Here is a 26048-nt window from a genome sequence, read left to right on the forward strand (position 1 = left end):
GAGGAGGTTACAGAGATAGGGAGGGGTGTAGGGGCTGGAGGAGGTTACAGAGATAGGGAGGGGTGTAGGGGCTGGAGGAGGTTACAGAGATAGGGAGGGGTGTAGGGGCTGGAGGAGGTTACAGAGATAGGGAGGGTTGTAGGGGCTGGAGGAGGTTACAGAGATAGGGAGGGGTGTAGGGGCTGGAGGGGGTTACAGAGATAGGGAGTGGTGTAGGGGCTGGAGTGGGTTACAGAGATAGGGAGTGGTGTAGGGGCTGGAGTGGGTTACAGAGATAGGGAGGGGTGTAGGGGCTGGAGGGGGTTACAGAGATAGGGAGGGGTGTAGGGGCTGGAGGGGGTTACAGAGATAGGGAGGGGTGTAGGGGCTGGAGGAGGTTACAGAGATAGGGAGGGGTGTAGGGGCTGGAGGAGGTTACAGAGATAGGGAGGGGTGTAGGGGCTGGAGGGGGTTACAGAGATAGGGAGGGGTGTAGGGGCTGGAGGGGGTTACAGAGATAGGGAGGGGTGTAGGGGCTGGAGGGTGTTACAGAGATAGGGAGGGGTGTAGGGGCTGGAGGGGGTTACAGAGATAGGGAGGGGTGTAGGGGCTGGAGGGGGTTACAGAGATAGGGAGGGGTGTAGGGGCTGGAGGGGGTTACAGAGATAGGGAGGGGTGTAGGGGCTGGAGGGGGTTACAGAGATAGGGAGGGGTGTAGGGGCTGGAGGGGGTTACAGAGATAGGGAGGAGTGTAGGGGCTGGAGGGGGTTACAGAGATAGGGAGGGAGCGAAGCCGTGGAGGGGACTGGAACGGGAGGATGAGAGTTTTAAAGTGGAGGCATTGCCAATTGCGGAGCCAATTTAGGTCACAGGGGGCGATGGGTGAGCGGGACATGGGGCACCAAAGTTTGTGAATGTGTGTGAGTGAGTGTATGTGTGAGTGTGTGTGAGTGAGTGTCTGTGTGAGTGAGTGGGTGTGAGACTGTGTGTGTGAGTGGGTGTGAGAGTGAGTGTGTGAGTGTGAGTGTGTGAGTGAGTGTCTGTGTGAGTGTGTGAGAGTGTATGTGTGAGTGTGAGTGTGTGAGTGAGTGGGTGTGAGAGTGTGTGTGTGAGTGAGTGTGTGTGTGTGAGTGTGAGTGTCTGTGTGAGTGAGTGGGTGGGTGTGAGAGCGTGTGTGTGAGTGTATGTGTGAGTGTGTGTATGAGTGAGTGTGAGTGTGTGTATGTGTGAGTGTGTGTATGAGTGAGTGTGTGTGTGTGAGTGTGAGTGTCTGTGTGAGTGAGTGAGTGGGTGTGAGAGTGTGTCTGTGTGTGAGTGTCTGTGTATGTGAGTGTGTGAGTGTGTGAGTGAGTGTGAGTGTGAGTGTCTGTGTGAGTGAGTGAGTGGGTGTGAGAGTGTGTATGTGAGTGTATGTGTGAGTGTGTGTATGAGTGAGTGTGAGTGTGTGTATGTGTGAGTGTGTGTATGAGTGAGGTGTGTGTGTGAGTGTGAGTGTCTGTGTGTGAGTGAGTGGGTGTGAGAGTGTGTGTGTGTGAGTGTCTGTGTGAGTGAGTGTGTGGGTGTGAGAGTGTGTGTGTGTGTGTGAGTGTCTGTGTGAGTGAGTGTGTGAGTGTGAGTGTGTGAGTGAGTGTGAGTGTCTGTGTGAGTGAGTGAGTGGGTGTGAGAGTGTGTGTGTGCACAATACAAGCTTTGCCTCACTCTGTTTAAGTGCCGTGCGTTAATCTCCAGCCATCAGTAAAAGGTTCCGTTTTGCTCTGAATATCTCGTTTTAATGATGGTGCATGATCGAATTATTAAACTTGGGGCTCGCTAATGTATGCCCATCAGCTCAATCACGTCCACTGACGGGTAGCATTAATATTTTATTGTGCTGCCACTTAAAAACAATGATGATAAGTGAGCCGGGTTCAGGTGGGTGTGTCCATTGTAAGAAAGGTTCTTGTGTCCAATTCCTCTCACAGTGACTCCAGCGATTGCTCCCGACAGTGTCAGAGAGACGGCAGGTACAGAGCAATAACCTCTTTCCCCCTCCAATTATCTCCGTGGTTCCCTGCCTTTATAGCGTGCCTGCTGACTCGTAACCCACGACCGCCTCTCCGCTGGCTGTTCGACTGTAGTGTGCATTTCTCGCGGAAGATGCCAGCGGTGGCTCAGTAGGTAGCTCTCTCTCTCTGTCTCTCTCCCTCTTGCCTCCGATTCAGAAGGTCGTGGGTTCGAGTCGCACTCCAGAGACTTGAGCTCCACAATCCAGGTCCGATTCTCCCAATGGTGCACTGCGCTGTCGGGGGGGCGGTACTGAGGGAGCGCCGTACTGCGCTGTTGGAGGGACGGTACTGAGGGAGCGCCGTACTGTCGGAGGGGCAGTACTGAGGGAGCGCTGTACTGTCGGAGGGGCAGTACTGAGGGAGTGCCGCACTGCACTGTATGAGGGACGGTACTGAGGGAGCGCTGTACTGCACTGTCAGAGGGGCAGTACTGAGGGAGCACCGTACTGCGCTGTCGGAGGGTCAGTACTGAGGGAGGGCCGTACTGTCGGAGGGGCAGTACTGAGGGAGCGCCGCACTGTCGGAGGAGCAGTACTGAGGGAGCGCCGCACTGTCGGAGGGGCAGTACTGAGGGAGCGCCGCACTGTCGGAGGAGCAGTACTGAGGGAGCGCCGCACTGTCGGAGGGGCAGTACTGAGGGAGCGCCGCACTGTCGGAGGGGCAGTACTGAGGGAGCGCCGCACTGTCGGAGGGGCGGTACTGAGGGAGCGCCGCACTGTCGGAGGGGCGGTACTGAGGGAGCGCCGCACTGTCGGAGGGGCGGTACTGAGGGAGCGCCGCACTGTCGGAGGGGCGGTACTGAGGGAGCGCCACACTGTCGGAGGAGCAGTACTGAGGGAGCGCCACACTGTCGGAGGGGCAGTACTGAGGGAGCGCCACACTGTCGGAGGAGCAGTACTGAGGGAGCGCCGCACTGTCGGAGGAGCAGTACTGAGGGAGCGCCGCACTGTCGGAGGGGCGGTACTGAGGGAGCCCCGCACTGTCGGAGGGGCGGTAATGAGGGAGCCCCGCACTGTCGGAGGGGCAGTACTGAGGGAACGCCGCACTGTCGGAGGGGCAGTACTGAGGGAGCGCCGCACTGTCGGAGGGGCGGTACTGAGGGAGCGCCGCACTGTCGGAGGGGCAGTACTGAGGGAGTGCCGCACTGTCGGAGGGGCAGTACTGAGGGAGCGCCGCACTGTCGGAGGGGCGGTACTGAGGGAGCGCCGCACTGTCGGCGGGGCTGTACTGAGGGAGCGCCGCACTGTCGGAGGGGCGGTGCTGAGGGAGCGCCGCACTGTCGGAGGGGCGGTACTGAGGGAGCGCCGCACTGTCGGAGGGGCGGTACTGAGGGAGCGCCGCACTGTCGGAGGGGCGGCACTGAGGGAGCGCCGCACTGTCGGAGGGGCGGTACTGAGGGAGCGCCCCGTGCAGCAGTCTCCAGGCCAAGTCCCCAATCGATGGAGGGAGGAGTTTGCCGTGTAGAGAGCACTTCATCGGGGACCACCGCCTCCTCCGGACGGCAAGATGGCGCGCCATGGCGTGTCCGGATGGCAGACCAGGATGGCAAAGTGAAGAGCGTGCAAGAGCAGCCCGTACAGGAATCCCCTCCGCGCAGGACATATGAGCAAGCGTGCCGCCGCCTACATCACACTAACCTCTCCGTGATTCTAGTGCAAATCTCTCGGACCACCCGCGTTTAACGTTCCTCACCGTTTAAAACAATGCTCTGTTTCTCTATTCCTCCTAGCTAAAGTGGAGAAGGTCGCATTTCGCTGCCGTAACCCGTGCCGAGCGAGAATCCCCAGGGAGCCCTCCCCCCCCAGCCCCGGGGGTCGAGGTAGCCCGCGATGACGCCCGTCGGACAGGGCCTGGACAGCGACTACGTGGACCTGGACAAGGGCTTTGCGCTGGCCTTCCTGGCCCTGCTGTGCCTCTTCCTGCTCGCCATGATTGTCCGCTGCGCCCGCATGATCATCGACCCCTACAGTGCCATCCCCACCTCCACCTGGCAGGAGGAGCAGATCAACAACTGAGCCGCGGGCGACGTCCCCCCACCCCCCCTCGACCGCTGTCCGGACGGGCTGGCCGCTTAATCGCGGCACGCGCTCCGCGCGAGATGGGTGCAGACAGTCGTGGGAGCGGTCCGTAAGAACATAAGAAACAGGAGCGGGAGTGGGCCATTCGGCCCCTCTTCGCCATTCAATAAGATCATGGCTGATCCCCTCTAAACCTCCCCCCACCCCCCCTCCCCCCGCAATTACTTTCAATCGATGCCCCCTGGTTGTTGACCCTCTGCTAAGGCAAACAGATCCGTCCTATCCACTCCTTTCCTCATCGCTAAAATTCTTCAGTCCAGGCAATGTCCTGGTAAATCTCCCCTCTACCCGCTCCAGTACATCTTTCCTGTAATGCGGCGACCAGACCTGCACGCAGTACTCCAGCTGTGGCCTAACTGGTGTTTTATACAGTTCAAGCATAAACCTCCCTGCTCTTGTATTCTGTGTGTCGGCTAAGATCATAATTAGGAAGAGGAGTCGGTCATTTGGCCCCTTGAGCCTGCCCTGCCATTCAATAAGATCATGGCCGCTCCTCTCTAAACCTCGACCCCAAGTTAACATAAAAACATAGAAAATAGGTGCAGGAGCAGGCCATTCGGCCCTTCGAGCCTGCACCACCATTCAATATGATCATGGCTGATCATGCAACTTCAGTACCCCATTCCTGTTTTCTTTCCATACCCCTTGATCCCTTTAGCCGTAAGGGCCACATCGAACTCCCTTTTGAATATATCCAACGAATTGGCCTCAACAACTTTCTGTGGTAGAGAATTCCACAGGTTCACAATTTCTGAGTGAAGAAGTTTCTCCTCATCTCGGTCCTAAATGGCTTACCCCTTATCCTTAGACTGTGATCCCTGGTTCTGGACTTCCCCAACATCGGGAATATTCTTCCTGCATCTAACCTGTCCAGTCCTGTCAGAATTTTATATGTTTTTATGAGATCCCCTCTCATTCTTCTAAACTCCAATAAGTACAGGCCCAACTTGCTCAACCTCATGACAGTGACAATGGCCAGGACTGATATTCTCGTTTGATCTTGCCTTCCTTGTCTTATCAAAAATCTAATTGTAATATTTTTTTAAAATTGTGCCTTTAAGCATATTTACAATTATAAATTCCTATATCCACATTTATACTGGGAATTTCCTATGTCAACATGTCACGCTGTGTTTACACCCTCCCACCACTGGGGAACACTGCAGTCATCATAGGCTTTCCATAATCGGTTACAGCACGGGGTTAGAGACAGAGTAAAGCTCCCTCTACACTGTCCCATCAAACACTCCCAGGGCAGGTACAGGGGGTTAGATACAGAGTAAAGCTCCCTCTACACTGTCCCATCAAACACTCCCAGGGCAGGTACAGCACGGGGTTAGATACAGAGTAAAGCTCCCTCTACAGTGTCCCCATCAAACACTCCCAGGGCAGGTACAGGGGGTTAGATACAGAGTAAAGCTCCCTCTACACTGTCCCCATCAAACACTCCCAGGGCAGGTACAGGGGGTTAGATACAGAGTAAAGCTCCCTCTACACTGTCCCCATCAAACACTCCCAGGGCTGGTACAGCACGGGGTTAGATACAGAGTAAAGCTCCCTCTACACTGTCCCATCAAACACTCCCAGGGCAGGTACAGGGGGTTAGATACAGAGTAAAGCTCCCTCTACACTGTCCCCATCAAACACTCCCAGGGCAGGTACAGGGGGTTAGATACAGAGTAAAGCTCCCTCTACACTGTCCCATCACACACTCCCAGGGCAGGTACAGCACGGGGTTAGATACAGAGCAAAGCTCCCTCTACACTGTCCCCATCAAACACTCCCAGGGCAGGTACAGGGGGTTAGATACAGAGCAAAGCTCCCTCTACACTGTCCCATCAAACAGTCCCAGGGCAGGAACAGCACGGGGTTAGATACAGAGTAAAGCTCTTTCTACATTGTCCAAACATGTGCCTAAACCCTCGCCTTCGAAAAGTGTCTTTAGTCGATAATCGTGAAGTTTCTCAGCAGAGTCAAAAGCTCTGGCCTGCCGAAGTGAGATCACCATGATATGGAGAGCGTTGGCACAGTGCCTTGAATTGTCCCTTGTACACGCCCATCGGTGGCCGTGCCTTCAGCTGCCTGGGCCCCAAGCTCTGGAACTCCCTCCCTAAACCTCTCCGCCTCTCTCTCCTCCTTCAAGACGCTCCTTAAAACCGACCTCTCTGACCCAGCTTTGGGTCACCTGTCCCTAATATCTCCTCATGTGGCTCGGGGTCAGATTGTGCGTCTGATAATCGCTCCCTGTGAAGCACCTTGGGACGTTGCACTATGTTAAAGGTGCTATATAAATGCAACTGTTGTTGCTGTTGAAGAAAGTAGCTTTAGGCTGCTCCCAACGTTTCTTCTGATTGGCTCCAGATTGCCACCATAACTGGTATCTCCCTTTGGTTGTTATGTTGGTAACTAGGAAGGTTTCTCACGGTGAGAATCCTGTGTCAATCAAAAGTGACCGTTTGTCGAGACCCTGTCACCACGCACGCGGGAAACAAAGAGATCAATCCGGACACTTGTGACATAAATCCTAATGGATAATCCCACCACCGCCTTGTGGATGACCTCGTGGTGAAATCGAACAGTCGGATTGAAAAATCTCACAAGGCTGTGCCGAAATGTCACAATCTCCTGGGGAAATCTCACAATCTACTAGATAAATTGACCAATGACGTTCTTAAATAATCCCGAGCCGTAAACAATGACAGCATGAAGCACAAAGCTGCCGTCCCCTAGAATGTTTCTTCTCGGCTTTTGTCGAAGGTATTTTTTGAATTTAACGTGTAAACAATTGTTCCCAAGCTCGTTTTGCCTCAATAAAATGTCTCTCTCGATTCCGTTCGCCCTCTGTGTCTGTGATGCGGGATTTGTTCGACGGACACGCGGGAGTTGCAAGTTTCCATCTTGTTCTCATCGCCAATGCCGTGAGGAATTTGCCTTCTTGATCAGGCAGGCATTGGGGCCCGGGGTCACCTGGGGTCGCAGGTCGCCAGGGCGTTGACAGTCTGGGGGGGTCGCAGGTCACCGGGTGGTTCTCGGCCTGGGGTGGCGGGGGGGGGGGGGGGGGGAAGGGGCGGTCACGGGGCAGTAAGCTGTTGTGGGTCTGGAGTCACGATGTGCCCAGATAGGGGGAGCACAGGGTCACGGAGTGCCAGGATGTCGCTGGGCAAGGGTCACACGGAGTGCCAGGATGTTGGTGGGCAAGGGTCACACGGAGTGCCAGGATGTGGGTAGGCAAGGGTCACGGAGTACCAGGATGTTGGTGGGCAAGGGTCACACGGAGTACCAGGATGTTGGTGGGCAAGGGTCACACGGAGTGTCAGGATGTTGGTGGGCAAGGGTCACACGGAGTGCCAGGATGTCGCTGGGCAAGGGTCACACGGAGTGCCAGGATGTTGCTGGGCAAGGGTCACACGGAGTGCCAGGATGTTGCTGAGCAAGGGTCACACGGAGTGCCAGGATGTCGCTGGGCAAGGGTCACACGGAGTGTCAGGATGTTGGTGGGCAAGGGTCACACGGAGTGCCAGGATGTCGCTGGGCAAGGGTCACACGGAGTGCCAGGATGTTGGTGGGCAAGGGTCACACGGAGTACCAGGATGTTGGAGGACAAGGGTCACGGTGTGCCAGGATGTTGCTGAGCAAGGGTCACACGGAGTGCCAGGATGTTGGAGGACAAGGGTCACACGGAGTGTCAGGATGTGGGTAGGCAAGGGTCACACGGAGTGTCAGGATGTTGGTGGGCAAGGGTCACACGGAGTGCCAGGATGTCGCTGGGCAAGGGTCACACGGAGTACCAGGATGTTGGAGGACAAGGGTCACGGTGTGCCAGGATGTGGGTAGGCAAGGGTCACACGGAGTGCCAGGATGTTGGAGGACAAGGGTCACGGTGTGCCAGGATGTCGCTGGGCAAGGGTCACTCGGAGTGCCAGGATGTGGGTAGGCAAGGGTCACGGAGTACCAGGATGTTGCTGGGCAAGGGTCACACGGAGTGCCAGGATGTTGGTGGGCAAGGGTCACACGGAGTGCCAGGATGTTGCTGGGCAAGGGTCACACGGAGTGCCAGGATGTTGCTGAGCAAGGGTCACACGGAGTGCCAGGATGTCGCTGGGCAAGGGTCACACGGAGTGCCAGGATGTCGCTGGGCAAGGGTCACACGGAGTGTCAGGATGTTGGTGGGCAAGGGTCACACGGAGTGCCAGGATGTCGCTGGGCAAGGGTCACACGGAGTGCCAGGATGTTGGTGGGCAAGGGTCACACGGAGTGCCAGGATGTTGCTGAGCAAGGGTCACACGGAGTGCCAGGATGTCGCTGGGCAAGGGTCACACGGAGTGTCAGGATGTTGGTGGGCAAGGGTCACACGGAGTGCCAGGATGTTGCTGAGCAAGGGTCACACGGAGTGCCAGGATGTCGCTGGGCAAGGGTCACACGGAGTGTCAGGATGTTGGTGGGCAAGGGTCACACGGAGTACCAGGATGTTGGAGGACAAGGGTCACGGTGTGCCAGGATGTTGCTGAGCAAGGATCACACGGAGTGCCAGGATGTTGGAGGACAAGGGTCACACGGAGTGTCAGGATGTGGGTAGGCAAGGGTCACACGGAGTGTCAGGATGTTGGTGGGCAAGGGTCACACGGAGTGCCAGGATGTCGCTGGGCAAGGGTCACACGGAGTACCAGGATGTTGGAGGACAAGGGTCACGGTGTGCCAGGATGTGGGTAGGCAAGGGTCACACGGAGTGCCAGGATGTTGGAGGACAAGGGTCACGGTGTGCCAGGATGTTGGTGGGCAAGGGTCACACGGAGTGCCAGGATGTGGGTAGGCAAGGGTCACACGGAGTGCCAGGATGTCGCTGGGCAAGGGTCACACGGAGTACCAGGATGTTGGAGGACAAGGGTCACGGTGTGCCAGGATGTTGGTGGGCAAGGGTCACACGGAGTGCCAGGATGTGGGTAGGCAAGGGTCACACGGAGTGCCAGGATGTTGGTGGGCAAGGGTCACACGGAGTGCCAGGATGTCGCTGGGCAAGGGTCACACGGAGTACCAGGATGTTGGAGGACAAGGGTCACGGTGTGCCAGGATGTGGGTAGGCAAGGGTCACACGGAGTGCCAGGATGTGGGTAGGCAAGGGTCACACGGAGTGCCAGGATGTCGCTGGGCAAGGGTCACACGGAGTACCAGGATGTTGGAGGACAAGGGTCACGGTGTGCCAGGATGTTGGTGGGCAAGGGTCACACGGAGTGCCAGGATGTGGGTAGGCAAGGGTCACACGGAGTGCCAGGATGTTGGTGGGCAAGGGTCACACGGAGTGCCAGGATGTCGCTGGGCAAGGGTCACACGGAGTACCAGGATGTTGGAGGACAAGGGTCACGGTGTGCCAGGATGTAGAACATTGGCCTATCACATTGATTCCCTGCTCTCTGATGCAAATCTTCTCATCCAACAAACCCAGACCTCACTTTGTTTAAGTGAAGCCATTTTGTGACATTACAGGTTTCCTCACAGTAGAGGGCGCCAGCGTTTCATTTTTTGCATCAGTGCAATTGGGGAATGAATGCGATTGGTCGGCCTGTGTTGTCTCAGCGTTTCATTGTAATTAATAACATTGTACAGCGCCTCCGGACATCCCAAAGTGCTTTACAGCCAATGAAGTACTTTTTGATAGTGTGGTCACTGTTGTATTGTGGGGAACGCAGCACAGCAAGCTCCCACACACAGCGATGTGATAATGACCCGGATCATCTGTTTTAGTGATGTTGGTCGAGGGATAAATATTGGCCCCAGGACACCGGGGAGAACTCCCCCTGCTCTTCTTCCAATAGTGGCCCCGGGATCTTTTACATCCACCCGAGAGGGCAGACGGGGCCTCGGTTTAACGTCTCATCCGAAAGTCGGTCCCTCCGACAGTGCGGCACTCCCTCAGTACCGCCCCTCCGACAGTACGGCGCTCCCTCAGTACCGCCCCTCCGACAGTGCGGCGCTCCCTCAGTACCGCCCCTCCGACACTCCCTCAGTACTGCCCCTCCGACAGTGCGGCGCTCCCTCAGTACTGCCCCTCCGACAGTGCGGCGCTCCCTCAGTACTGCCCCTCCGACAGTGCGGTGCTCCCTCAGTACTGCCCCTCCGACAGTGCGGTGCTCCCTCAGTACTGCCCCTCCGACAGTGTGGCGCTCCCTCAGCACTGCCCCTCCGACAGTGTGGCGCTCCCTCAGCACTGCCCCTCCGACAGTGCGGCACTCCCTCAGTACCGCCCCTCCGACAGTGCGGCGCTCCCTCAGTACCGCCCCTCCGACAGTGCGGCACTCCCTCAGCACTGCACTGGGAGTGTCGGCCTGGATTATGGGCTCAAGTCCCTGGAGTGGGACTCGAACCCACGACCTTCTGACTGCGAGGCGAGAGAGAGAGAGAGTGCTATCCACTGAGTCAGGGCTGACACACATGTCAGCTGAAGAATGCGTGTCAGGGTTGCACAAACTGTGGGATGAGCAAAGAACTTGTGGCTTAGCGCTGTCGTGAGCGCCATGTATTGGTTTAAGCTTTTTACGGAAGCCATTCTGCCGCAGTACCGCACACAGCCACCGGAGGACTTTGACACCACTCGGGCATCGTTCAGCCGGACAGGAGAACACTGACACCTAGTGACAGGAAGTCTTTACTAGAATCATAGAATCAGAGACATTTACAGCACGGAGGAGGCCATTCGGCCCATCGTGTCCCACACCGGCCGACAAAGAGCCACCCAGCCTAATCCCACTTTCCCAGCTCTCGGTCCGTAGCCCTGTAGGTTACGGCACTTAGAGTGTTACATCCAGGTACTTTTTAAATGTGGTGAGGGTTTCTGCCTCTACCACCCTTTCAGGCAGTGAGTTCCACCCCAGACCCCCACCACCCTCTGGGTGAAGACATTTCCCCTCAAATCCCCTCTAAACCTCCCCCCAATTACTTTCAATCTATGTCCCCTGGTTGTTGACCCCTCTGCCAAGGGAAACAGGTCCGTCCTATCCACTCTATCCAGGCCCCTCATCATTTTATACACCTCAATCAGGTCTCCCCTCAGCCTCCTCTGTTCCAAAGAAAACAACCCCAGCCTATCCAGTCTTTCCTCATCGCTAAAATTCTCCAGTCCAGGCAACATCCTGGTAAATCTCCTCTGTACCCTCTCCAGTGCAACATCCTGGTAAATCTCCTCTGTACCCTCTCCAGTGCAACATCCTGGTAAATCTCCTCTGTACCCTCTCCAGTGCAACATCCTGGTAAATCTCCTCTGTACCCTCTCTAGTGCAACATCCTGGTAAATCTCCTCTGTACCCTCTCTAGTGCAACATCCTGGTAAATCTCCTCTGAACCCTCTCTAGTGCAACATCCTGGTAAATCTCCTCTGTACCCTCTCTAGTGCAACATCCTGGTAAATCTCCTCTGTACCCTCTCCAGTGCAACATCCTGATAAATCTCCTCTGTACCCTCTCCAGTGCAACATCCTGGTAAATCTCCTCTGTACCCTCTCTAGTGCAACATCCTGGTAAATCTCCTCTGTACCCTCTCTAGTGCAACATCCTGGTAAATCTCCTCTGAACCCTCTCTAGTGCAACATCCTGGTAAATCTCCTCTGTACCCTCTCTAGTGCAACATCCTGGTAAATCTCCTCTGTACCCTCTCCAGTGCAACATCCTGATAAATCTCCTCTGTACCCTCTCCAGTGCAACATCCTGGTAAATCTCCTCTGTACCCTCTCTAGTGCAACATCCTGGTAAATCTCCTCTGCACCCTCTCCAGTGCAACATCCTGGTAAATCTCCTCTGCACCCTCTCCAGTGCAACATCCTGGTAAATCTCCTCTGTACCCTCTCTAGTGCAACATCCTGGTAAATCTCCTCTGTACCCTCTCTAGTGCAACATCCTGGTAAATCTCCTCTGTACCCTCTCTAGTGCAACATCCTGGTAAATCTCCTCTGTACCCTCTCTTGTGCAACATCCTGATAAATCTCCTCTGTACCCTCTCTAGTGCAACATCCTGGTAAATCTCCTCTGTACCCTCTCTAGTGCAACATCCTGGTAAATCTCCTCTGTACCCTCTCTAGTGCAACATCCTGGTAAATCTCCTCTGTACCCTCTCCAGTGCAACATCCTGATAAATCTCCTCTGTACCCTCTCCAGTGCAACATCCTGGTAAATCTCCTCTGTACCCTCTCCAGTGCAACATCCTGGTAAATCTCCTCTGTACCCTCTCTAGTGCAACATCCTGGTAAATCTCCTCTGCACCCTCTCCAGTGCAACATCCTGGTAAATCTCCTCTGTACCCTCTCTTGTGCAACATCCTGGTAAATCTCCTCTGCACCCTCTCCAGTGCAACATCCTGGTAAATCTCCTCTGTACCCTCTCTAGTGCAACATCCTGGTAAATCTCCTCTGTACCCTCTCTAGTGCAACATCCTGGTAAATCTCCTCTGTACCCTCTCCAGTGCAACATCCTGGTAAATCTCCTCTGCACCCTCTCCAGTGCAACATCCTGGTAAATCTCCTCTGCACCCTCTCTAGTGCAACATCCTGGTAAATCTCCTCTGTACCCTCTCTTGTGCAACATCCTGATAAATCCCCTCTGTACCCTCTCTAGTGCAACATCCTGGTAAATCTCCTCTGTACCCTCTCTAGTGCAACATCCTGGTAAATCTCCTCTGTACCCTCTCTAGTGCAACATCCTGGTAAATCTCCTCTGTACCCTCTCCAGTGCAATCACATCTTTACTGCAATGTGGTGACCAGAACTGCACCTGATCGATAACATTAGGTGGGGCGAGATTTGGAGGGAGTGGCAGGCAAGAGTTTCTGGTTATTAAATGGAACTGGTCGATACTGGGCCAGTAATCCAGACCCTGGACTAATGCTCTGACGACCCGAGTTCAAATCCCACCATGGCAGCTGGGGAATATAAATTCAGTTAATTAAATAAATCTGAAATGAAAAAGCTGGTGTCCGTAATGGTGACCACTGACTACCGAATTGTCGTAAAAACCCAACTGGTTCACTAATGTCCTTTAGGGAAGGAAATCTGCCGCCCTTATCCGGTCTGGGCCTATATGTGACTCCAGACCCACAGCTATGTGGTTGACTCTTAACTGCCCTCATAGCTGCCTATGAAATAGGATAGTCGGGACCAGGGGGCACAAATTTAATCTGTAGATAGCTAGATTTAGGTTAGACGTCCGGAGATAGTCTTTTTCCCAGAGAATAGTAAGACCTCTGCAACAAGTTCCCGTGGATGCAGTCTCGCTGAATTCCTTCAACCGAGAGCGGGACTAGTTTCTGGCTGGGGCGGAGATGAACTCTTGCAGAAGGGTAGGAGATGAGGGGGTTGACTTATGAGGAAAAGTTGAGTAGGTTGGGCCTCTACTCATTGAAATTCAGAAGAATGAGGGGTGATCTTATTGAAACGTATCAGATTATGAGGGACTTGACAAGGTGGATGCAGAGAGGATGTTTCCACTGATGGGGGAGACTAGAACTAGGGGACATGATCTTAGAATAAGGGGCCGCCCATTTAAAACTGAGATGAGGAGGAATTTCTTCTCTCAGAGGGTTGTAAATCTGTGGAATTCGCTGCCTCAGAGAGCTGTGGGAGCCGGGACATTGAATAAATTTAAGACAGAGATAGACAGTTTCTTGAGTGATGGGGGGGGATTAAGGGGACAGGGAAGTGGAGCTGAGTCCATGATCGGATCAGCCACAATCATATTAAATGGCGGAGCAGGTTCGAGGGGCTGAATGGCCGACTCCTGCTCCAATTTCTTACATTCTTATTTCAATGAAATAGGTTAGTCCGTGTAAGGCGAGATCTAGGTTAGTCTCCAGAGGTGGTCCTTTTCCCAGATATAGTAAGACCTCTGGAACAAGTTGTCTCTGGATGCAGTCTCGCTGAATTCCTTCAAGCGATAACGGGGCTTGTTTCTGGCTGGGGCGGAGATGAACTCTGACAGAAGGGTAGCTACTGCAGGGAATTCAGGGCCAGGTTGATCCCCTGGACTAGTTTCGATTGCCGAGATGGGTCGGAGAGGAACATCCCGGATTTATTTTCTCCCAAATTGGCCTGGGTTTTATTTTAATAATCTGTCTTCTTTTGCCTCTCTCGGGAGATCAGATAACTTCCGGTTGGGGGTGAGGAGTGTATATGTCGTGATACATACGGCATTGCGCTTGTGTGGGACAGGGTCCGTGGACCAGGTGGTCTTTACCAGTCCATCTTTGTTCCTTTGTCAGTTAATGGACGAGCGATTCACGCTGTGGTCCCATCCTCATCATAGGCCGTCCCTCGGAATCCAGGAAGACTTGTTTCCGCTCTTAGCATGAGTCCTTAGCTGACTGAACAGCCCAATACGAGAGCCACATTTCCTGTCACAGGTGGGACAGACAGTGGTTGAGGGAAGGGGAGGGTGGGACTGGTTTGCCGCACGCTCCTTCCGCTGCCTGCGCTTGGTTTCTGCACGCTCTCGGCGACGAGACTCGAGGTGCTCAGCGCCCTCCCGGATGCACTTCCTCCACTTAGGGCGGACTGGTCTTTGGGCCAGGGACTCCCAGGTGTCGGTGGGGATGTTGCACTTTATCAGGGAGGCTTTGAGGGTGGTCCCTTGTAACGTTTCCTCTGCCCACCTTTGGCTCGTTTGCCGTGAAGGAGTTCCGAGTGGAGCGCTCGCTTTGGGAGTCTCGTGTCGGGGGCATGCGGACAATGTGGCCCCGCCCAGCGGAGTTCGGTGGTACCAAACATGCTACAAAATGCAGCGGTTCAAGGCGGCGGCTCACCACCACTTTCTCAAGGGGCAATTAGGGATGGGCAATAAATGCCGGCCTTGCCAGCGACGCCCACATCCCAGGAACAAATAATTTTTTATCAGTCACATTTTAAGCTGATTTTATTCATCCTGTGGAATGTGAGCATCGCTGGAAAGGCTGGCATTTATTGCCCATCCCTGACAGAGTGGCTCGCTGGGCCAACTTCAGAGGACAGCGAGGAGTGATGTGGGAACTGGAGTCACATATAGGCCCAGACCGGGTAAGGACGGAGATTTCCTTCCCTAAAAAGCCATTAGAACATAAGAAATAGGAGCAGGAGTCGGCCATTCGGCCCCTCGAGCCTGCTCCGCCATTTAATACGATCGCGGCTGATCCGATCATGGACTCAGCTCCACTTCCCTGCCCGCTCCCCATAACCCTTCACTCCCTTATCGCTCAAAGATCTGTCGATCTCCACCTTAAATTTATTCAATGTCCCAGCCTCCACAGCTCTCTGAGGCAGAGAATTCCACAGATTTACAACCCTCAGAAGAAATTTCTCCTCATCTCAGTTTTAAATGGGCGGCCCCTTATTCTAAGACCATGCCCCCTAGTTCTAGTCTCCCCCATCAGTGGAAACATCCTCTCTGCATCCACCTTGTCGAGCCCCCTCATAATCTGATACGTTTCGATAAGATCACCTCTCATTCTTCTGAACTCCAATGAGTAGAGGCCCAACCTCCTCAACCTTTCCTCATAAGTCAACCCCCTCATCCCCGGAATCAACCGAGTGAACCTTCTCTGAACTGCCTCCAAAGCAACTATATCCTTTCGTAAATATGGAGACCAAAACTGCACGCAGTACTCCAGGTGTGGCCTCACCAATACCCTGTATAACTGGAGCAAGACTTCCCTGCTTTTATACTCCATCCCCTTTGCAATAAAGGCCAAGATTCCATTGGCCTTCCTGATCACTTGCTGTACCTGCATACTATCCTTTTGTGGTTCATGCACCAGGGCCCCCAGATGGGCCGAATGGTGCCCCCCGCACACCCCCGGATCCCCAAACAAAACACAACGCGGGCAACAGAACTTAAATTGATCTCAGATTTATTTCAAATCGCGTGCCGACATTGCCATGGCTCGCCGGCACCTCATCCTAGCAACCCGCCCTAGCAACAGCAGGGATGGCGGGATGGTAAAAAAAAAAACCCAAGAGGAGATAATTCCGTGTTTGTGCGCGCGGTGTATATATATATATATATATATTTTTATTAAAAATTACTACGAGAGCCCGATTGGTTGCCTGTTTCGGGGGAGGGGGCGGAGTCGCGGTGGGGGGGTTGGCCGACATCACGACCTACCTGCTTCCCCCCCCCCCTCCCCCCGGCCTCGTAAAAAGGCAGCGACGCCCGCCCGTGGGGCGCGCAAAGGGAAGGAACGCGACGCGCTCCCGCTCGCTACGACCGACACCCTCGCGCGCCGAGAACGGGCCCGACACGCGCCAAGGTGCTGGGGGGGGGGGGGGGAGGGGTGGTCGGTGCCTGTGGACCGCTGACCTTCCACCCTCCCCCCGTCCCGAGAGCCCAGCGTCTTCGGGAGGTTCGGGGAAAGAGAGAGAGAGAGAGAGAGAGAGAGACAAAGACAGACAGAGAGAGAGAGACAGAGAGAGAGAGACAGAGACAGAGAGACACAGAGAGAGGAGGAGAGAGACAGACAGAGACACAGACAGAGACAGAGAGACAGAGAGAGACAGACAGAGACAGAGAGAGAGAGAGAGAGAGACAGACAGACACACAGAGAGAGAGAGAGACACATAGAGAGAGGAGGAGAGAGAGACACAGACAGAGACAGAGACAGAGACAGAGAGAGAGAGAGAGAGAGAGAGACACAGAGAGAGGAGGAGAGAGAGAGAGAGACACAGAGACAGAGAGAGAGTGGGGAGACAGAGACAGAGAGAGAGACAGAGAGAGAGAGGAGAGAGAGAGAGAGAGAGAGAGAGACAGAGAGAGAGGAGGAGAGAGAGAGGAGGAGAGAGAGAGAGAGAGACAGAGACAGAGAGAGACAGAGAGAGAGACACAGAGACAGAGAGAGAGAGAGGAGACAGAGACAGAGAGAGAGAGATAGAGAGAGAGAGACAGAGAGACAGAGACAGAGAGAGAGGAGGAGAGAGAGAGAGAGAGACAGAGAGAGACACAGAGAGAGACACAGAGACAGAGAGAGAGAGAGAGGAGACAGAGACAGAGAGAGAGACAGAGAGAGAGAGAGACAGGAGACAGAGACAGAGAGAGAGAGGAGAGAGAGACAGAGAGAGAGGAGGAGAGAGAGAGAGACAGAGAGAGGAGGAGAGAGAGAGAGAGAGAGAGAGAGAGAGAGACAGAGAGACACAGAGACAGAGACAGAGAGAGAGACAGAGAGAGAGAGACAGAGACAGAGAGACAGAGACAGAGAGACAGAGACAGAGAGACAGAGACAGAGAGAGAGACAGAGACAGAGAGAGAGACAGACAGAGACAGACAGAGAGAAAGAAAGCGTATTTCAAATTATTTGGGGGAAGACAAATAAACAGAGGGGCGGGGGAGGGGAAAAAGAGAGAGGGGCAATCATCGACTATTCTATAATTACAGTGATAAAACCAGGCAGCGGGGAGAGAGAGAGAGAGAGAGAGAGAGAGAGAGTACATCTCCAGTTTACCCACAGGGAGCAGGACAGCGGATAGCAGGAAGAGTGTTGGGAATAAACTCATTCCTTGCTGCTTTGGAGTCAAACCCGGACGAAAAAAATCTCTGGCGAGCCAGAACGCCTGCAAAATAAAACTCGCTTCCTCCCCCCACCCCCACTCCTCCCTCCCCGGCCTGGAAAATAAAAAAAAAAGGTTCCATCTTTGAAAACTAGGAGGGTGGGGGGGGGGGGGGGGGCAGGAAAAAAAATTAAGGAAACCAAAAATAGATAATATCGATTAGTTCGAGTCATGCAGAAACAGGGTTTATTCCAAGACTTTTTCCGCATTAAATCTTCTGCAGCTTCTCGCCCACCACCATGGGGTTTTCCTTCCGGATCTTTTCCGCTGCATCTGCTTTGTAGTCGAAGTGGCAGTCGTGCATGTCGGAATACCGATGTACAGAACAGTATAAGTTGCCGCATCTGCATTCAAATCCTGCAACGGGAAGTGACGCATTTCAGAGACGCCGCATTTCAGAGCAACGACGTTCCCACCCCCGTCCCACCCCCCCCCCCCCCAAACCGACCATTTCCCAGCCCCTCTGACCTCGCCGAACCCACAGGTGTCAGCGAAACGGTAATTGGTGGGGCGCGGCAGGGATCAGTGCTGGGGCCCCAACTATTTACAATCGATATCAAGTGACCTGGATCAAGGGGGCCGAGTGGCCAACTTTTGCTGACGATACAAAGACAGGTGGGAACGCAGGTTGGGAGGAGGATGCAAAGGGCAAGTGCAACATCAGAAACAGGAGCAGGAGTTGGCCATTCGGCCCCTCGAGCCTGCTCCGCCATTCAATAAGATCATGGCTGATCCGATCATGGACTCGGCTCCATTTCCCTGCCCGCTTCCCATAACCCTTCACTCCCTTATCGCTCAAAAATCTATCTCCGCCTTCAATTTATTCAATGTCCCAGCTTCCACAGCTCTCTGAGGCAGCGAATTCCACAGATTTACAACCCTCAGAGAGAAGAAATTCCTCCTCATCTCAGTTTTAAATGGGCGGCCCCTTATTCTAAGACCATGCCCCCTAGTTCTAGTCTCCCCCATCAGTGGAAACATCCTCTCTGCATCCACCTTGTCAAGCCCCCTCATAATCTGATACTTTTTGATAAGATCACCTCTCATTCTTCTGAACTCCAATGAGTAGAGGCCCAACCTCCTCAACCTTTCCTCATAAGACAACCCCCTCATCCCCGGAATCGACCGAGTGAACCTTCTCTGAACTGCCTCCAAAGCAAGTATATCCTTTCGTAAATATGGAAACCAAAACTGCACGCAGTACTCCAGGTGTGGCCTCACCAATACCCTGTATAACTGGAGCAAGACTTCCCTGCTTTTATACTCCATCCCCTTTGCAATAAAGACCAAGATTCCATTGGCCTTCCTGATCACTTGCTGTACCTGCATACTATCCTTTTGTGTTTCATGCACAAGTACCCCCAGGTCCCGCTGTACTGCGGCACTTTGCAATCTTTCTCCGTTTAAATAATAACTTGCTCTTTGATTTTTTTTCTGCCAAAGTGCATGACCTCACACTTTCCAACATTATACTCCATCTATGATATTAATGACCTGGATGAAGGGGCTGAGAGTAATGTAGCCAAATTTTCTGATGCTAACATAAGAACATAAGAAATAGGAACAGGAGTAGGCCATACGGCCCCTCGAGCCTGCTCCGTCGTTTAATACGATCATGGCTGAAATTCCTCCTCATCTCAGTTTTAAATGAGGATGTTCCCCCCGGGGGGAAATCTAGAACTAGGGGGCACATAGTTTCAGAATAAGGGGCCGCACATTTAAAACTGAGACGAGGAGGAATTTCTTCTCTCTAAGGGTTGTAAATCTGTGGAATTCTCTGCCCCAGAGAGCTGTGGAGGCCGGGACATTGAATATATTTAAGGTGGAGATAGGCAGATTGTTGAGCGATAAGGGAATCAAGGGTTATGCGGAGTGGGCAGGGAAGTGGAGTTTATCATGTATCTTACATTATTATATATAACTGTATCCTAACATGCTATACATGACTGTAATAAGATATGACCTGTAACCACCAGCATACCTTACCACCAGAGGTGCACTTGCAAGAGACAGGTATATAAGGACAGGTCTCAGGCAAGTGCAGCATTCCAGAGCTGTGAAATAAAGGTGCAGGTCCAGAGTGACCTTGACTTCACTACATGCCTCGTGTGAATCTGTACTGAGGGGACAGGACTTTACAGTGGCGACGAGTTACGGGATTACAGAATCCACAGAATGGTGAACAACGGATCAGATGAAAAGTACAATGCTGGAGACAATTGGGAGGACTTTATAGAAAAGCTCAGCAAAGCTTTGTAACCAAAGACTGGTTAGGCGACGATAAGGCAGACAAGAGAAGAGCCCATCTCTTGACCAGCTGTGGCTCGAAAACATACGCTTTAATGAAGGATCTGTTGGCACCCGAGAAACCAGCAAGCAAGTCGTTTGAAGAATTGAGCACACTGGTAAGAGACCACCTGAAGCCAGCGAGCAGCCTACACATGGCCAGACACAGGTTCTACAACTACAGACGCTGTGTGGGCCAGAGCATACCCGACTTTGTGGCGGAACTTCGGAGGTTGGCTAGTTTGTGAGTTCTCCGATGAACTGAGGAGAGAAATGCTGAGAGACTTTTTCATTGAAGGAATAGGCCACACAGGCATATTCCGAAAGCTCGTAGAGACCAAGAACCTGACCTTAGAGGCAGCAGCACTGTTGCACAGACATTCTTGGTAGGGGAAGAAGAAACGAGGTTGATTTACAATGCAGGTACGACAACTAACGAAATATCGGAACAAGAAGTTCACAGCACTAAACAAGCTGCTACCCCCCACACACAGACAAAACCGGGAGAACAGGCTCTCGACAGCAGGCAGAAGCCATCAAGGGCCACAGGAACGGCCGTTCACACCTCATCAACCCACAATGCGAGCAATCAACTACAAACTGAGAGAAGCCCAAGAGAGATCAGCCAGACGCAGCTCATTCTTTGGGAACACTTTGAACAATGGAACAGGTCTGTGCTGGAGGTGTGGGGGTGGGCACTCGTCAAGGGGATGTCTATTTCAGCAGGCTGTTTGCAGAAATTGTGAATATACAGGGCATTTGGCCCGCATGTGCAAAAAACCGGCAGCTCGGCTGGTATACGAATCGGATGGGTCGGAAAGCGGACCAGAAGACGGTGGGGACAGTACCCGGGACACCGATGTACAGCAGGTCAACACGATCAATGGCCGCTGCTCCTACAACAGGACGCCTCCTATAATGATGAGGGTCCTACTCAACATAGAGCTGGATACGGGAGCGAGTCAATCTCTCATGGGCGCTCAACAATTTGAACAACTGTGGCCGCATAAAAGAGACAGACCAAAACTCACAAGGGTCGACACCAAACTAAGGACCTATACCAAAGAAATCGTACCAGTCCTCGGCAGCGCCATGCTCTCTGTCACACACAAAGGGACAGTGAACCGACTTCCCCTGTGGATTGTCCCTGGAGACCCCCCAGCACTGCTGGGGAGAAGCTGGCTGGCAAAACTAAACTGGAAATGGGATGATGTCCATGCCATGTCATTAGAGGAACGGACCTCCTGCTCAACAGTTATAAAGCGATTTGAACATCTCTTTCAGCCAGGTGTGGGCACTTTCAAAGGGGCCAAAGTCAAAATCTACATCACACAGGATGCTAGACCGGTCCATCACAAGGCCAGAGCTGTACCCTATGTGATGAGGAAAAAGATTGAACACGAACTAGACAGGCTTCTGCGGGAAGGCATTATATCACCTGTGGAATTTAGCGACTGGGCAAGTCCCATCGTCCCAGTCATGAAGCCTGATGGATCCGTACGAATCTGTGGGGACTACAAATCTACCATAAACAGAGTCTCCCTACAGGACCAGTACCCGCTGCCCAGAGCGGAGGACTTATTTGCCACATTGGCTGGAGGTAAACTTTTCTCAAAACTAGACCTCACATCTGCGTATATGACGCAAGAATTGACCGAGAAATCCAAGCTACTCACCACCATCAACACACATCGAGGCCTTTTCATGTACAATCGATGCCCATTCGGCATCAGGTCGGTAGCTGCCATATTCCAGCGCAACATGGAGAGTCTGCTCAAGTCCATCCCGGGGACGGTTGTATTTCAAGATGACAAACTTATCATGGGCAGGGACACCGACTCCCATCTCCGTAATTTGGAGGAAGTACTAAAGCGGTTGGATCGGGTAGGCCTACGAGTCAAGAAATCCAAGTGCCTGTTTCTCGCACCCGAGGTTGAATTTTTGGACAGAAGGATTGCCGCTGATGGAATCCGCCCAACAGAGTCCAAAACAGAAGCAATTCGCCTGGCACCCAGGACCCGGAATGTCTCAGAACTGCGCGCCTTTCTCGGGCTACTCAATTACTTTGGGAACTTTATGCAGAACTTAAGCACGCTGCTGGAGCCTCTCCACGTGCTATTCAGAAAGGGGTGCGATTGGTTTTGGGGGGACGCCCAGGAACGCGCCTTCAATAAGGCACGCAACTTTCTGTGTTCCAACAGTGTTTTGACTTTCTTTGATCCAGGTAAAAAGCTAGTTCTCACATGCGATGCATCAGCGTATGGGGTCGGGTGCGTTTTGCAACATGTCAATACTGCGGGAAAATTACAACCCATAGCTTATGCCTCCAGGTCACTTTCACGGGCGGAGCATGGGTACGGAACGGTAGAGAAGGAAGCACTCGCGTGCGTGTACGGTGTCAAAAAGATGCACCAATACCTTTTCAGGGCCAAGTTCGCGTTAGAAACCGACCACAAGCCCCTCACGTCCCTCCTATCCGAGAGCAAGGCAATAAGCGCCAACGCCTCGGCGCGAATTCAATGGTGGGCACTCATGCTGGCGTCCTACAACTATACCGTAAGGCACAGACCAGGCACAGACAACTGTGCCGACGCGCTCAGCAGGCTACCCCTGGCGACCACGGAAGGGTCTGACGAACAGGACTGTGAGATAGTCATGGCAATCAATGCCTTTGAGTCCACAGGTTCGCCCATGACGGCTCGCCAAATCAGAGCCTGGACGGCCTGCGACCCCACGTTATCCTTAGTAAAAAAATGTATCCTAACCGGTGACTGGGCAGAGGCTCGTGATGCCTGCCCCGAGGAATTAAAACCCTTTCACAGGCGCATGCATGAGCTATCACTACAAGCAGACTGCCTGATGTGGGGCAGCCGAGTAGTCATGCCTCTGCGAGGCAGAGAGGCATTTGTCCGGGAGCTCCACCGCGAGCACCCGGGGATCGTTCTCATGAAGGCCATAGCCAGATCCCACGTCTGGTGGCCTGGTATTGAAACATAGAAACATAGAAAATAGGTGCAGGAGCAGGCCATTCAGCCCTTCTAGCCTACACCGCCATTCAATGAGTTCATGGCTGAACATGAAACTTCAGTGCCCCCTTCCTGCTTTCTCGCCATAACCCTTGATCCCCTGAGTAGTAAGGACTTCATCTAACTCCCTTTTGAATATATTTAGTGAATTGGCCTCAACTACTTTCTGTGGTAGAGAATTCCACAGGTTCACCACTCTCTGGGTGAAGAAGTTTCTCCTCATCTCGGTCCTAAATGGCTTACCCCTTATCCTCAGACTGTGACCCCTGGTTCTGGACTTCCCCAACATTGGGAACATTCTTCCTGCATCTAACCTGTCTAAACCCGTCAGAATTTTAAACGTTTCTATGAGGTCCCCTCTCATTCTTCTGAACTCCAGTGAATACAAGCCCAGTTGATCCAGTCTTTCTTGATAGGTCAGTCCCGCCATCCCGGGAATCAGTCTGGTGAATCTTCGCTGCACTCCCTCAATAGCAAGAATGTTCTTCCTCAAGTTAGGAGACCAAAACTGTACACAATACTCCAGGTGTGGCCTCACCAAGGCCCTGTACAACTGTAGCAACACCTCCCTGCTCCTGTATTCAAATCCCCTCGCTATGAAGGCCAACCTGCCATTTGCTTTCTTAACCGCCTGCTGTACCTGCATGCTAACCTTCAATGACTGATGTACCATGACACCCAGGTCTCGTTGCACCTTCCCTTTTCCTAATCTGTCACCATTCAGATAATAGTCTGTCTCTCTGTTTTTACCACCAAAGTGGATAACCTCACATTTATCCACATTATACTTCATCTGCCATGCATTTGCCCACTCACCTAACCTATCCAAGTCACTCTGCAGCCTAATAGCATCCTCCTCGCAGCTCACACTGCCACCCAACTTAGTGTCATCCGCAAATTTGGAGATACTGCATTTAATCCCCTCGTCTAAATCATTAATGTACAATGTAAACAGCTGGGGCCCCAGCACAGAACCTTGCGGCACCTCACTAGTCACTGCCTGCCATTCTGAAAAGTACCCATTAACTCCTACTCTTTGCTTCCTGTCTGACAACCAGTTCTCAATCCACGTCAGCACACTGCCCCCAATCCCATGTGCTTTAACTTTGCACATTAATCTCTTGTGTGGGACCTTGTCGAAAGCCTTCTGAAAGTCCAAATATACCACATCAACTGGTTCTCCTTTGTCCACTTTACTGGAAACATCCTCAAAAAATTCCAGAAGATTTGTCAAGCATGATTTCCCTTTCACAAATCCATGCTGACTTGGACCTATCATGTCACCATTTTCCAGATGCACTGCTATGACATCCTTAATAATTGATTCCATCACTTTACCCACTATTGAGGTCAGGCTGACCGGTCTATAATTCCCTGTTTTCTCTCTCCCTCCTTTTTTAAAAAGTGGGGTTACATTGGCTACCCTCCACTCCATAGGAACTGATCCAGAGTCAATGGAATGTTGGAAAATGACTGTCAATGCATCCGCTATTTCCAAGGCCACCTCCTTAAGTACTCTGGGATGCAGTCCATCAGGCCCTGGGGATTTATCAGCCTTCAATCCCATCAATTTCCCCAACACAATTTCCCGACTAATAAAGATTTCCTTCAGTTCCCTCTCCTTACTAGACCTTCTGACCCCTTTTATATCGGAAGGTTGTTTGTATCCTCCTTAGTGAATACCGAACCAAAGTACTTGTTCAATTGGTCTGCCATTTCTTTGTTCCCCGTTATGACTTCCCCTGATTCTGACTGCAGGGAACCTACGTTTGTCTTTACTAACCTTTTTCTCTTTACATACCTATAGAGCACAACCTCCACCACTGACGCAGACTTGGAGCTCTGCCTCTGAAGGTGCACCATTTGTGCCCAACTCAGCAATGCCCCCAGGGAGGCTCCACTGAGCCCCTGGCCCTGGCCTACCAAACCGTGGTCGCGGGTGCACGTAGACTATGCGGGCCCATTCATGGGCAAAATGTTCCTCGTAGTTGTAGATGCATTTTCAAAGTGGATCGAATGCACCATTTTAAACTTGAGCACAACCTCCACCACTGTGGAGAGCTTCGCAACCATGTTTCCATCGCACGGAATCCCTGACATATTGGTCAGTGACAATGGTCCGTGCTTCACCAGCGCAGAATTCCAAGACTTTATAATTGACCACGGCATAAATCACGTCAAGACGGCACCGTTCAAGCCGGCCTCCAACGGCCAGGCGGAGAGAGCAGTGCAAATCATTAAACAAGGCATGGTTAAAATCCAAGGTCCCATGCTGCAGGGTCACCTGTCGCGACTGCTGCTGGCATACAGATCTCGTCCACACTCATTGACTGGGATCCCCACCCCCCCGTGCAATGTTGATGAAAAGGACTTTAAAAATAAGGCTCTCATTAATCCTCACAGACATGCACGAAATCGTCGAGGCAAAGCGCCGTAAGCTGATTGAGTACCATAACAGAAATTCGAAGGGGAGATGGAATGAGATAGGGGACAAAGTGTTTGTACTTAACCAAGGCCGGGGTCCCAAATGGCTTGCAGGGACAGTAACGGGCAAGGAAGGAAACAGGCTACTGGTAGTACAAATGGACAATGGCAAAACCTGCCGGAGGCATGTAGACCAAGTCAAAAGCAGATTTACCAACAACACTGCGGAACCAGAGGCAGACGACAATGTGGAACTCGCACCACACCTGGTGGACAGACAGAGGGAACAACCTGAGGAAAGGGCAATCCCAACAGACAGCCCAGGCGAGTCAACAACAATCACACCAATCGAAACAGACAGCCCAGGCGAGATACCAGCAACCACACCCAAAGAAAAACAGACACCAAGGCAAACAACTGAACCACAACTCAGACACTCCACGCGAGAGCGTAGACCACCTGAGAGACTGAACCTATAAAGACAATAAGACCTTGGGGGAGGGTGATGTCATGTATCTTACATTATTATATATAACTGTATCCTAACATGCTGTACATGACTGTAATAAGATATGACCTGTAACCACCAGCATACCTTACCACCAGGGGTGCACTTGCAAGAGACAGGTATATAAGGACAGGTCTCAGGCAAGTGCAGCATTCC

At 52.7% G+C, this 26048-nt stretch overlaps 2 protein-coding genes across 3 annotated transcripts in view; one reads left to right on the forward strand and one right to left on the reverse strand.

Moving 5' to 3' along the window:
* Positions 1 to 3853: 3853 nt before the first annotated feature.
* Positions 3854 to 4039, forward strand: LOC139240110 (cortexin domain-containing 1 protein-like). Its single transcript, XM_070868485.1, has one exon. It carries the CDS (start codon positions 3854 to 3856, stop codon positions 4037 to 4039), a length of 186 nt encoding a protein of 61 aa, XP_070724586.1.
* Positions 4040 to 15941: 11902 nt separating this feature from the next.
* Positions 15942 to 26048, reverse strand: part of LOC139240201 (AN1-type zinc finger protein 6-like) — a 28527-nt gene continuing 18420 nt past the window's right edge. For both annotated transcript variants that reach the window (XM_070868649.1, XM_070868648.1), the window contains exon 6: positions 15942 to 18005. In XM_070868649.1, the coding sequence (XP_070724750.1) occupies positions 17857 to 18005 (149 nt within the window). In that variant the 3' untranslated portion in view covers positions 15942 to 17856. The remainder of the gene's footprint in view (positions 18006 to 26048) is intronic.

This window comes from Pristiophorus japonicus, chromosome 30 (genome assembly GCF_044704955.1).
Source record: "Pristiophorus japonicus isolate sPriJap1 chromosome 30, sPriJap1.hap1, whole genome shotgun sequence".
NCBI lineage: Eukaryota > Metazoa > Chordata > Chondrichthyes > Pristiophoridae > Pristiophorus > Pristiophorus japonicus.

Bases quoted from the DNA above. Each gene is read 5' to 3' on its own strand.
- LOC139240110 (XM_070868485.1), top strand. From the start codon at position 3,854: ATGACGCCCGTCGGACAGGGCCTGGACAGCGACTACGTGGACCTGGAC.